The 13,170-nt window shown below is 36.2% G+C and overlaps 1 protein-coding gene across 1 annotated transcript in view; it reads right to left on the reverse strand.

Moving 5' to 3' along the window:
• Nucleotides 1–651: 651 nt before the first annotated feature.
• Nucleotides 652–13,170, reverse strand: part of VWA3A (von Willebrand factor A domain containing 3A) — a gene marked incomplete at both ends in the record, with an annotated part of 31,728 nt that continues 19,209 nt past the window's right edge. The window contains 12 exons of the mRNA XM_082490331.1: nucleotides 652–703; nucleotides 2,217–2,314; nucleotides 2,848–2,974; nucleotides 4,987–5,138; nucleotides 6,175–6,319; nucleotides 6,805–6,949; nucleotides 7,691–7,799; nucleotides 8,464–8,616; nucleotides 8,761–8,858; nucleotides 9,437–9,547; nucleotides 10,656–10,746; nucleotides 12,200–12,349. Coding sequence (XP_082346457.1) covers nucleotides 652–703; nucleotides 2,217–2,314; nucleotides 2,848–2,974; nucleotides 4,987–5,138; nucleotides 6,175–6,319; nucleotides 6,805–6,949; nucleotides 7,691–7,799; nucleotides 8,464–8,616; nucleotides 8,761–8,858; nucleotides 9,437–9,547; nucleotides 10,656–10,746; nucleotides 12,200–12,349 — 1,431 coding nt within the window. The remainder of the gene's footprint in view (nucleotides 704–2,216; nucleotides 2,315–2,847; nucleotides 2,975–4,986; nucleotides 5,139–6,174; nucleotides 6,320–6,804; nucleotides 6,950–7,690; nucleotides 7,800–8,463; nucleotides 8,617–8,760; nucleotides 8,859–9,436; nucleotides 9,548–10,655; nucleotides 10,747–12,199; nucleotides 12,350–13,170) is intronic.

Below are 13,170 nucleotides of genomic sequence, written 5' to 3' on the forward strand. Positions count from 1 at the left end.
AGTTCTCCAGTGCAACTCTGTAGTTGTCTGCATGCCCACTTTTTCCCTCAAACAGCTCTGTGACAAATGCTTCTATCTTGTGTAACCCTGAGAAAGTATTACTACCCAGCAATTTCTCTTTTCCTGTTATTTGTACCCTGCCAATTTAAAAGCAGCAGGTTGGGTCTGTGAGAGGTTTAGTTTGTCCAGCTCCCTCTACCACAAATTTGTGAGAATAGTCCAGTGTTTGCTGAGGCTATCTATTAGTGGGGTCTTTTTTCAGTCAGCCTTGTTCATTTAACTGATAAATGCTGCAGCCCATGTAGCAATTGTTATTACAACCACTACATCTGGTTCTAACTCTCTAATGTGCCTAGCTCTTTGCTCTTAGAAAGAGCTAAACCATTAATAACTACAAATACACATCTGCCTTGCTCCTTTCACCCCAAATATAGTTCTCTTTGAACTGTTCTTTGCTTATATTAGGTTATACCATGGACTAGCTCAGCTAAGAACTAAAAGAATTACAAATGTTTTCAGCTTTGGAAAAAGTCACTGCTGGAAATTAACACGTTTTACATCAGGCTTATGAAATATTATCCTTCTACTGAAATATGTGAACTATATATAATCCATGATCTATTTGTGGTGACTGTTTACCTGAGCACTTTTTTAAAAGCCAGAATTGTCATTTTGGTTTGTATTCCCTTTTTTAAGTAATAACCTGTTTGAAAGAAAAACAAAACCCAAATCATTACAGCAGCTTTTCACAGAGACATATAGTACCTTTGTATCTTTGTTTAGCCATGTTCTTGTGTGACAGAAAATCTTTTAACTGAGAAGGTATAATGCATTTTAAAGCTCTTTGCAAATACCTTTTCTTGCTATAATTATTGAAATGGCACTTTCTGGTTCTGAATTGGCAGTTAGGAAGCGTAACAATGAAGAAACATAAGGATTAATACAATTTAACTGTCCTTCACTCCAGTTCTAGGCAGCTATCAAAGCTAGCTCTGGATGATACCAGAAAGACCAGGGAATGGTATGCCACCTAAGCCAATTCAGTCTGTTGGCACGCAGTGCCAACAGGGCTGCGCTGCGTCCAGGTACTGACTTAGCTTGTTCGGAGTCCGGTGGGATATCCCTGCCTGGCGTCACATTGTACAGTTATCTGTTATATGACTGTTAACAGAAAAGGGCAAAAGAGACTTCATATTGAGGGAGGATGATGAAGAGAAGATGAGGAAGAGAAGAAAAGGAGACAAACCTGAAGAGTGTTGGCAGAACGTTCTTATTCTATGGAAAGAAAAGGAAACTGAAAATTACAGTAAAGAAGGAAAGAGGGGAAGACACAGGACAAATTCTGGTGGGCCCAAGACTTAATAGGGAAAGGAAAAAGATTAAGAGTCAAGTTATTTAGGAGAGCAGAAAAAAAACTGAGATTGAGAGGAGAATGATTTTGTCAGATCCTTCAATAAAATCAGGAAATATAAGAGTGAAGAGGAAGGCTTAGGGAATCTTCCCAGAAAAAGGCTAGCAGAAACTTTAGGCAGGTCTTTAGAGGCAAAAAGAAAGGAATATTGACAGTAACTTGAAAAGTAAATGGGTTGAGATGGGATTGTTTGAGAACAGAAGAAAGAGCTCACATTGTTCCATGCACATAACTCTAGCAGATAGAGAGTGGCTCACGATGCAGTTAGAGAAGTCAGGATGAGGTAGGATAGAAGCAGCTCATACGGACTTTGGAAAATAAAAGTAATTTGCATTTCTGAGTAAGAAGTCATACTAAAGGAATAGGTACTAAAAAGAACATTGCATCACATTAATAAGACTCAATTTTCTCTTTGAATACTATATATGAAGAGAAATACATTGATGTGGCAGACAACAGAACTCAGCAAGGAGAGGAATAACTTAAATGTAATTTTTCTTTGACATAAGAAATGGAGGGACAACAACTGAGAGAAAACAACAGCCCTGAAGTTTAACACATTGTTAGAATCTACCCAGATCCTTTACTATGATGGTAGCTAATTGTGTAAGACCTTAAAACTAAATCCCTCTGAAGCAGACAGCTCGCTTGCCTGTCGTTTTCCAAGTGCCAAAAACATTAAAATTTACAGTACAAGGAAAGAAACAGCAATTCTTTTTTAAATAGACACTGGAAGTCAGATATTCTTGTCTTACTTTCATGAAATAAAAAAGCAATTATTGAAAGATTCTTGATAAATACTCACCTCAAAGACTTTGCCTGCTTTAAGAAACTTCTAGCTTTTGCTACTTCTTGAGTAAGTTTCTTTAAATCATCTCCTTCAAAGCAAGGGAACACTGGATCCTGAAAACAGAATTAAAATATTCTACTTTAACTTGCACCTATTTATTATTTTCAATTTCTACCAATTTAATTAACTGAGCCTAAGCTCTAAATCTCCCTACTATTATCTGCTTGCAGAGAAGGTCTTGGTCTTACATGGGGACAGCGGAGCAACTCTGGATTGAATATGGTTCTATTCGCTAACATATTTTTCTGCTGTGGCAATCCTTGAGGTCTCCTGCTGGAGCATTAACATGCTACACACTGTATAAGGATTTTACAATTACATAAATTAAATACAAGATGGTAAGGATGAGGCAGCACGGTAAAAGCTAAAGTTAGCTTAAACCCCCCAGCATCCAGATACGGGATTCTCTTTTTGCTTCTCTTTCAAAAACTGTATCGCATTGTATACTTCTTTCATGGGTTTGGTCACCTGACCAAGGCAGGTAGCAGAGAGGCAAAGCCAGGTATTAAGATTTTTGAGTACTGATGAAGAAATAAGTTGAAATGAAACGAAACCAAATCAAATAAAACCAATCCATTTAACATACATCATCATCATCAAGCCCCTCTGTCAACATTCTGTATGCTGCTAATTGTCCATCCACATCTCCAAATCCGCAATGGTAGCGCCCTTCCGTTTGGGAAGCAAGCTTCTTCAGAAATTCATTAGCTCTTCTGTTAACAACAAAGTAGTAAGTTACTTATGAAAATTATTTCTCTGAAAGCAACAGAAACAGAAAAATAATTTCTACAAATTTGTCAAAAACAGTACATCAAAACAAAAAGTTTGGAGGACATGATTATAAATGTCTGTATAATTTCTGATTGTCAGTTGCCAATGAAGAATATACACTGCTTAGCTGTCAAAGATAGGCTATTTTTGGACAAGAGGTTCAGTGTAGCAATAGAACCAAAAAAAGAAACTAAACCAAGAAATCCAGAATCCAAGCTGGCCGGTAAAGGGCAGTAATGTTTTACACAGGGGAAGAAAACCAAAAGCTGGGAGACTCCATAAAGGAAAAGAACATTTTGTGCGTTCCCTGTATTTTATCTCTTGCCTAAGCCTCTATTACTTGTCATTATCCAACAAGAACAATTAGGATAACTGCTACTGTTGTTACTGTATTCTTTTTGCAAGTATGCTAAATCACACACTTTTGCTGCCATTTATACATCATTTCAGAGTCCTGTCTCCCAAGCACTAGCATTGCAAAGTCAAAAATAGTCATACATCCATTAATTTCAAGTAAGCTGCAGGTTTGATTCCATTCTAGAACCGACACCAAAATTTCCACAACTAGATGATTTCTTTGAAAGGAAGCAGCAGATTTTATTTCAGAGTAATTTGTACTCAGAAGTGACATCAACAGTAATGGAGTTTTGAAGCAAGTCTCCATTTATCTTTGTCTGCCACGTGTTGATCTGACTCTCACAGTAGCTCTGTTATGTGCAATCTATACTCCTGTAGCAGGAGACTAATCCAAAAACTCCAGTCCACATATGCTTTCAACATTTTATCAAGTATTAGTGTGGTTGTACTACCACAACATTCTCCAGTGTACACCTAGCAGACATGCCCACAGATGACTCCTGAACCATCCAGAACTCTGAAAATATCCTGAAGCTCTACAAAATGGTCTAATCATCATGTGCGCCCTATTTTCTCATGACTATAACTTCAGACTTCCTTGCGATCCTGCTGGGTTTCCTCATCCATCCTCACTCCTGCTTTGAAATCTTTTGCCTCTCCTATGACCATATTTTCCGTTGTACGTTCACCTTCCTGAACCTTTTATTTCTTTTACTTTTAAATCTTTTTACAGCTCTGTTCCATTGCTGTGGCAATATCCACCTCTCAGTTCAGCGGGATGCAACCTAGGACCTAACCGAGACAACACTGCTTGTCACTTTGTGCTATGATAGGGTCAAAAATTTCTCATGGCAGCTGGATAACCCAACGGCATTATCCAGAAGTTGTTAGCCTCATGACTGCCACTGGGACAGGAGGGTTGGCAAGCAACGCTGCATTAAATTCAAGACTACAAAGGCTGAGTTCTTGAAGACCTGGGACAACTACTGCATTTTGAGGTGGCAGAGTAGACAAGCACCTATTCTGGAAAGCTTGAAGAGCTGGTAGCATGTTTGGCTATCTGCTCCCTGCATCACACCGCCACAGCCATGAACGAGAATGTAGAGGAACGCATATTTTTTTATATTGTCCCATGGTCCCCAGTTGTGGACCATGCAAAGATCCCTGAAAAGGAACATCCAGAGATAGATCTTTAACTCACATCCCACCACCATGTCTAACATTAGTACTTTCCTAGTGGTCCTGATTCCAGTCCAGGTCAGTGTATTAACTTTTTATGCCTCTGTAGGGATGTATGTATGATAGACTAGTGACAGAACTATAGGAAAGACCTCAGTGCTGCAGACTAGTGATCCATATTACTTATCTGCGTCTGTGAAGACAACTCTCTCAAGGACATAAGCTGTGGGAAATGTAGGCCACATTGCAATCACCTGTGTCCAAAGAGCCTTCCAGCTCCCACATGCATGAATGTCTAGCTCAATCCTGGTATTCAGTGAACTGAGCACATGGCACATTTTGATAACACAGCCTTTTGATGATAAACAAACTAGTAATTTTACAGATTTTTTTGTTGTTCTTCCAAAGTGTCATATACCTGTCTGTACAGCTAAAAGAAATGGTGTGGATTTTAATATCTTGTTTCTTTCTCAATCTTTCAATTTCTTTCAAAATCAGACTGCAACTGGTGTCGGGTTTTCCATCAGTCAATACATACAGTGCCTCTATACCTTGGAAACTGAGAGCCTTCTGAAAAGCAGAAAATAAGCTTAAATAATTAGCACATTTATACAAAAAGTTATACTTAACAATGAAAACACTATCCAATGATTGTTAATATTTACCACATCATTAATCAAGTTAGTACTGTCTTTTACTTCTTACTAAGTATGAAAGAGATCAAGGATATAAATTTGAAAAACAAACAAATAGATCAACTGTAGCATAAGACAATATATACATAAGCAGGGCATCACCAAAAACTAACTCACTGAAATAAGCAAATTAACTGGTTTTGGAAAACTGCTGACAGAAGACTTTTACATCACATTTTGTGGGAGATAAAGATGCTTAATGTCTGAAAAATCAGGCTCACTAAGACTTGGCCTTTTCATATTATGAAAACTTCCTACAGTAATTGACTCAGTCGACATTTTTGTAATACAGACATGCCTTGCAGTTCTACTGGATTTGATTCACGATCAGTTCCATAAAATTTATAAGATTCTGCAAGGATGACTCAAAGAAGAATCATTCATTTAAGGCAACATTTCTTTTTTGATTCAAAGTTTAAATCTCATGAAATTGCAAGTCTCTGGTTTATATCATTACTACTAGTTAATTTCTAAACTGAGAATTTTTATAGGAGAAAAGTTTCTTCACCTGTTACTGAAGTTCAAGAATTGTACTCCATGTGTACATGTACATGTGATTCCAACAAACACTGCTTTTTTAAAATCCCTGTTTGGCTCAGAGCAAATATATCACAGCCACAGCTGTACACAAGCATCATTTTGAGCAACTGGCTATTTTCTCTCTCCAGTATTCTTTGAACACAAATATTAATGCAGTTTTTTTAAACTCAGCATGAGCAACGAATTCTAGTATCTACAAGCCCTAGGGACAGAAACAGTGGCTTGATTCCAGATCTGTTTAGTGCTTTGCATGTAAAAATGTTGTATGCTTTGACCAAATAATTGTCCTAGAATATTATTAGTCAGATGGAAGTGGTTTATCACCACAAAACACGATGTCTTCTCCAAAATGTGATACACAATTTACTAACCTGTAAAGCCATGAGGATGCATGTATTACCATGAGCGTGGAATTTGGACACCCACTGCACAGCATCATGACATGTTTCATCAGTTGCCTCTACAAGACAATCCTTCCAACACTCTGTATTTTCTGCAAATCTCAGCAGGTTAAACCTGAGAAGAAAGATGGCCCACAACATCTCACCCTAACCAATACTATCAGTCACTTCAGATAAGCCAGTTTTTAAACAAACAAATAAATAAACAAACAAACAAAAAACCCCAGCACCCAAACACAAAACCAGACCCAATAGGAACACAACAAAAAAAAAACCAACCAAGAGCCCAGTATTGGATTAAGGTCTTCAGTTTTGGAAGCATATCTCGCTCTGCATGAACAGAAAATTTATGGGAATGCTGAACCCAAAAGGATAAACTGCATCAGCCTGTAGCAAATGAGGCTCAAATCTTAGACAGCTCAGAATTAAAAGTTGGTTAAAAAGAAAAAGCAGTTTGTGTCAGATGTGCATTATGCACTAACATATAATAATTACTTGTATTGTGTTTCAGTACTGTATTATTTGTAATGATTAAGTAATCTTATTACATAATAACAAGTAGTGCAGATTTCAGTCTTTATCAGTAGTTCATCATCATACCTGACTTCATTTTTTCTCAGCTGTTCCCAGATAAGGGAGGTAAGTTCTTTCGCAATATGTGGCAAATATGGGTCCATGGAACCAGATGTATCAACCAATACACAGACATTTGCTTCTAAAATGGTACCAAACAACCTTCGGCTTCCTGGACCAGAACAGTAAAACTAATTAAGTGTCATTACATAGGCTAATTTTATTGAACATATTATTTTATTGAGCACGCTGTAAAATCTTCAGTCTTTAGGGGTTATTCTGGGCACATTTCTACATAAAAAATTATAACCTCTGTGGCAACTAGGTAGTTCAAAGGTTAATAATAGAAAAGTCTTCTGCCATTTCAAATCTAACATTATCAAGCTTTAATTACAAGCCAATTGTAGCAACTTGCATTAAACAATTTGTAGCTCCTACTTTACGATCGAGCAAGAAATTAAACTGTTTCCCCAAAAATATCTTTATGAGCAACAGAGGGATCAAAATACTTTTCACCAGCAGTGATGCTGAACTTATAAATAGGGCACATTCTTTGTAAAAGAAACAGAAAAGCTAATTTTGCTTGGATATGTTATTGTATATATACTGTTGATAAAAAGCTTCTGACAACAGGAACCTTGTGTTCAGGAACACAAGATACAAAAAGGAAAAACTTACACCACAGCCCTATTTATCTCACAGCAAGCTAGATGTTTATCAGCTACACAGATGCTGAATTCTGTTGTATTCTTGTATTCCTAAAAATACATTTTAAAATTTCAATAAAACACAAAACAGATGGCCTTTATTCATATTTGAGGTACAGATTTATTCTATTAGAAATAGTAGACAAAAAATAGTAGGTAGGTATGTTTAAGTTGTTCTTTATAGTAAAACAGATGTACACCAATACCTGACAGAAGCCATTGTATTCTTTCTATGTAGCGCTGCAACACTTTTTCCAGTTGTTCAGTGTAGATTTCAAGTTCTTCAGGCTGAAACTGCATATGTTTCACAACTCCCTGGAAAAATACAGTTTGTACAAGAGCATCTTACTTCAGGAGATTTAAGCTCGGCTGATATATATGCAATATCTGCATTACAAATCAAGGAGATTAGGTTTTTTGTCTTTACGTCTATGAAATAGTGTAAGAAAATTTCTGCGATGCTGTTGCTACTACCCAGATTAGGAAAGCCTAGTTCTCATCTCAGCCAGTTGTGCTGGGCAACAAAATTGACTGGACAGGTGCATCTCTTGCATTATTTCTGACAGTTTTATCGATATAATAGAACAACAGTATCCTGAACTTAACTTTTTATGCTTCTCTCCAGTCATTACCCAAATCTTAACGATCAAGAGCCAACATTTTCCCAGTTTTGATTCATAAAGCTCTTTAAAAGCTTTACTTAAAATTTTAATTTTTATTTCCACACTGTATAAGCAGAGGAGATGCTATACATGCTAAAGATTCCATGCAGTTTGCACTTCAAACGTACTAAATATTTTTTGTGGTGAATAAAAGACCTTCCCTAGCTTTCTAATAGAAGGATGATTGAGAAAGAAGAACACGGAATAGTGGAGGGAACATCACACCAGCAAGCCACAAACATTGATCAACATGCATTGTCTTACACAAATACTAAGTCTTTCAATGATGTAGATATATGACATTTGCAAAAGCTTACATTAATTTCTACACTAGGGAAGATAGTACAGTATTTTGCTGATACTTTCTTGTGCAGAGACTTCACTGTTTTCTTTTGGTGAGTACAGCCTGGACCAAACATCACTCTGGGCAATTCCAGTTTAAGCTTTTTAATACTGTACTTGGTCAGCCACTTGTAAGACAAACAAATGGAGCAATTGATTGTTAGTAAATATTAGAACAGTTTAAGTAATAATACAGAATCACAATTAACATGTTCACATTAATTCGTATGGATAATTCTAAAAAGGCAATTTATTAGTAAGGAGCAAAATACCTCTTTGCTTGAACAGATTTCCTCTTTTTTTTGCAATGTAAAAGAGGGAACAGACTTTCTTACATACATTATCTTTGGATACTTTCGGTATACTGTACCTAGTTAAGAAAATGAACAAAGTAATATTGAGAGTCCTAGGTTTAAATCATAGCCCTTTTAAATCACATATGACTGTTGATTAAAAAAAAAAAGAAGAAAAAAACACCCTCAAACCCACAGACTACCATTTCATACAGAATACCACATTTGAAAAAAGCTTCTATCAAAGTACTTTAAAAAAAATCACTTATTCTTAAAAATTGTCACCTTCAAAAAATTCCAAACCAAATCTTGTGTAATCATCTAAACCATGATGAAAGCATTTTTCCTAAGAGTATCTTTGACCAAAAGATGCCAGATGACTTCATAAAAAAACCCAAAACCCAACAAAACACCCCAGAAAAACCAAACCAAAAAAAAGAGCCAAAACAGAACAAACTGTTTTTTTCGCTCCCAAACTCCCCCTCAAAAAAGCAAATGCCAAACCAAAAATACCCACCACTATTTGATAAGTGAAACTGACTTCCACTCACTATTAAAAGCACACTGGCCATCAGGCACTTAACATCCCAACAGTTTTATAATAAAAATGCTGATAATAAAAAGGCTTCACCCACCATAACCTGGTAACACATACCCACGTTTCTTCCTTTATCAGTATAAAATACCGACACAGAAACCTCTGGCTGCTTCCTTGGTTTATGCTTTCTTTTATTCTCAGTCTGAGACCATTCTTTTACTGCTTGTGCTACAAATAAATAATAAAAAAGATGCTGACTTACTTCAGCTAGATAAAACTCTTACATGCAACCCTGTTCTTCAGTTCATTATTTCCTATTACCACAACTATAAATATGTAATTTTGCTAGGTACTGGTTAAGAAAAAGTCTGTATTATAGAACTACTTATGCCACTTTCATAGAAATGGAACCAAAATGTTTACAAATTTATGAATTAACATCGGGAAAAATATCACAGGGCATAATTTGAAAAGATTAGGGGTTTAGAATAAGCACAATAATTGTTGGAAAAGCCAATTAACATTGTACAAAGCACCTCATATGCAAATATGAATCCCAATTTGCAAACACTGCTACATATCAACAATCTAATTTCAATAAATCAGTACAAGTCAAGACTCAAATTTAATGCAAAAAAAACCAAAAATGCAGATGTTAGCAAAGATGCAAAGAAAAAATACAGGAAAATTACAAAAATGAAGGAGAAGGGAATTGGACTTTAAGCAATCAACAGTGACTGGAATCAATTTAAGAGCTGTGTCATGTACCAGGAGCAGCTGCAAGAGTCAGCACTTCAGATAACCTGTCATTTGTGTTGTAATTTTCCTTCATTACTAGACCGTAAATAAATCAAGTGGAAGATCATATTCATTACAATGGGATCTAACAGTATTAGCAGAAATATATATATTGAACTAATAACATAATAAATCTCTGAACTGTTGAGCCTTTTAAGAAAAAAAAGGAGTATGAATTGAAAACCAGAATTGAGGTTCTAATTATGGCTTCAGGTATGGGACACAGCAGGGCTCTACTTTCCACCACATACATTTGACATTTTCTGATATAGGACAGGTATTCGATCATATGACCTGGAAATAGTTATACAGCTGTGCAATGTTCCTTCTTCTCACAACCTAGAAGAAAGCTAGAAACATTACAGCTAAAACTCATCCCGAAGTAATTTCAAAACAACCACAGTGTTTCCTATCAGTCTGATTAAAGATTAACGTTGCAAGTGTTTCTAAAGACTTAAATTAAATCTGTAATTTAATACTGTATTTTAAGCAAAACCCAAAAGAAACTGAAGACAAAAAGCCCCTAATCCATACAGACCTGGTGGAATTTCTGCTTTGGCACTAGTAGGACGCCATGCCAGTACTCTTACAGAAGCATTTCTCTCTGCGCCATGGTTGTCTCTCATACGCTATAAGCACATATAATAAAAATAAAAAACTTAAAAAGTATTTAAGTTGGATCACAACTGCATTATTCAAAACTGGAACTATCTTTCATTATTCTCCAATTCCTGTTTTACTCTGGCTCTTCTGACAAGTCAGCAGTTTGTCATGACAACTTGTTAATTCGTGATTTCTTACTAGGTTAAGTAACTAATTGCTCTGTTTTAATTAAGCTGCCAATTTAATCTGCTGCCATAAAGACTAACATCTATAGGCAGACAAGCTTGGACCATTTTTGCCACTTGAAAGAGCAGTCTAGTATAGTAATGGCGCTGTTTTATATAATATAGTATATAGCATTTACCTCTGAGTTTTATTGAATAATGGAAACCTAGTGCTGACAACAGTAATTTTTCCTTTAGGTATAGCTCAACCCTCTAGGGGCTAAGCAGTCTGCCTAACAACATGAACGCTTGTTTAACCTTATTATAGGGTCAGACTTTTGCTGTGACACAGAGCCTCCAAGTAACTGACTTCTAATTTAACATACAGCTCTACTGTAAATAACACCAAACATCTACAGACAAACCGGTATCAGTTTTCAGCAGGTTTAATCCCTGTAAAACTCTGCTGTGTAGTCATACCTCCAAGTGACTATTTTTTTCCTACATTTGTGAAGAGGTGTTGAGAATGTACTGGTTTTGATAAAATAGCATGGAAGACCTGTTTGAGCTCACCTACAAACGTCTTTGCAACATGAACATCCCTACACTTAAGAGTGCCATTCCCATTTCAAAGAGGAGACCTGAAAATTCCAGGTCAAAAGTTAAGGACATCCTCTGCAACAGCAAGTTCTTTATCTAGTCATTTGCACACCAACGTGGTAAGCACCCACACTGGCCATTTATGTATATTACAGATTTGCACACCCACTCAAAACAGATGTATACACAGTCAAAATTAACAAGGAAAACATTAGCAAAATCCCAAAGGACTCAGTAGTGTAACTCCATGGAAATAAGCACAGCAGGCAGGAAACAAATCCTCAATCCTATTTCTTGTTTTATGCTGGCTCTCTGTGTGGCCAAAGACATGCTGCAGCTGTCTCATCGGTAGTTTCTAGAAGGCCTTGTAAAATAGATGTAACTTGGTAAAGCACATTTCTGCTTTGCCTTTGCTTTCATTTAACACTAATTTTTTAAGGTCAGAAGAGGAATTATTTAGACAATTTTAGACACTACAATGTGATTCTATTATAATTACTTAGCAGGAGTTACTAAGATGTACTTTTTTGTTTATGTAGCATTTTGAATGCCAATCAAAATGTAAATTCAGAGTACTATCACAGTACTGTTGTACTTTCTTCAAATTTTCAGCCTGAGCAGTTCTCTCACAAATCGCAGCATCTGATAGTTGGGTAGGATCTCTAATTAAAACACACAGCATCTTAAAAGTGGGATCATTTCAAACCATTCTAGCCAGACTCAGAGCTGTGGGTTTAGGAGATGGCATCTTCTGTGGCTTTCTTTTCTCTTTCTTCAGAAGCACATTTGAGTCTTCTTCTGGTATAAATGGATTAACAGACTGATTTACTGACCGTTGCTTCAAGGATTCCACTAGGAATGCACACTGAAATGGAAGTTCACATCATTTAGTAATTCATATAAGTGAAATTTAAGTAAATGACATTTCAAAGACAGTCATTCTGTATTTATTACTTAAATAATAAATAAAATTCACACCAAATTAATCTGGCAATGCTTAACATCTAACTGAACAGAAACCCCTTTGTGCTGTGCTTGCTCAAACACACAGGAGAGAAATCCTACCCGCTCTGAGCAAACATTCTAAAATAAAAGGCAACAGTAGGCATACCAAGACCAGAACAAATTGGAAGATGATGAACCAAATATATGCAACAATTAAACCATAAAAAAAATATTTTAAGATCCCATTGAATATCCACCAACTCTTCCATTTAAAAACACTTTTGTGGCTCAGACTTGCATGCAACAAGGTGCTCAGGCCTCTGGAAATATATCTTACTGCATACATCTTTCTAATCACACTTTTGCAAGAAGCAAGTACTGCACTGCCAGGCTGGCTGTATTGCCTCAGTCACTTTGTTAGGTATCTTTTTTCCAAAGTCACGCACATGTAATATGGAGAGGTATGGTCTAGTTCTACACCCTTAGTACACTTCAAAAAACAATTGTTTTGGAATTGAACAACTGTATTGTGCCAGTGACAACCCCTCACTCCACTATGACTTACAGGAGCATAATACTATGTATTTTTTACATAATATATATAACTTTTTAATATATTTATTTATATATATAACGAACAATTAATTGTACTTGAGAAGAATTCATCATAGGATTTGCAACAAAACCAAGAATCACTTCAGTTGTAAACTCCTTGCATTTCATGAGGAATACTTCTCACAT

Source organism: Vanellus vanellus (assembly GCF_965231255.1).
Source record: "Vanellus vanellus genome assembly, chromosome: 14".
NCBI lineage: Eukaryota > Metazoa > Chordata > Aves > Charadriiformes > Charadriidae > Vanellus > Vanellus vanellus.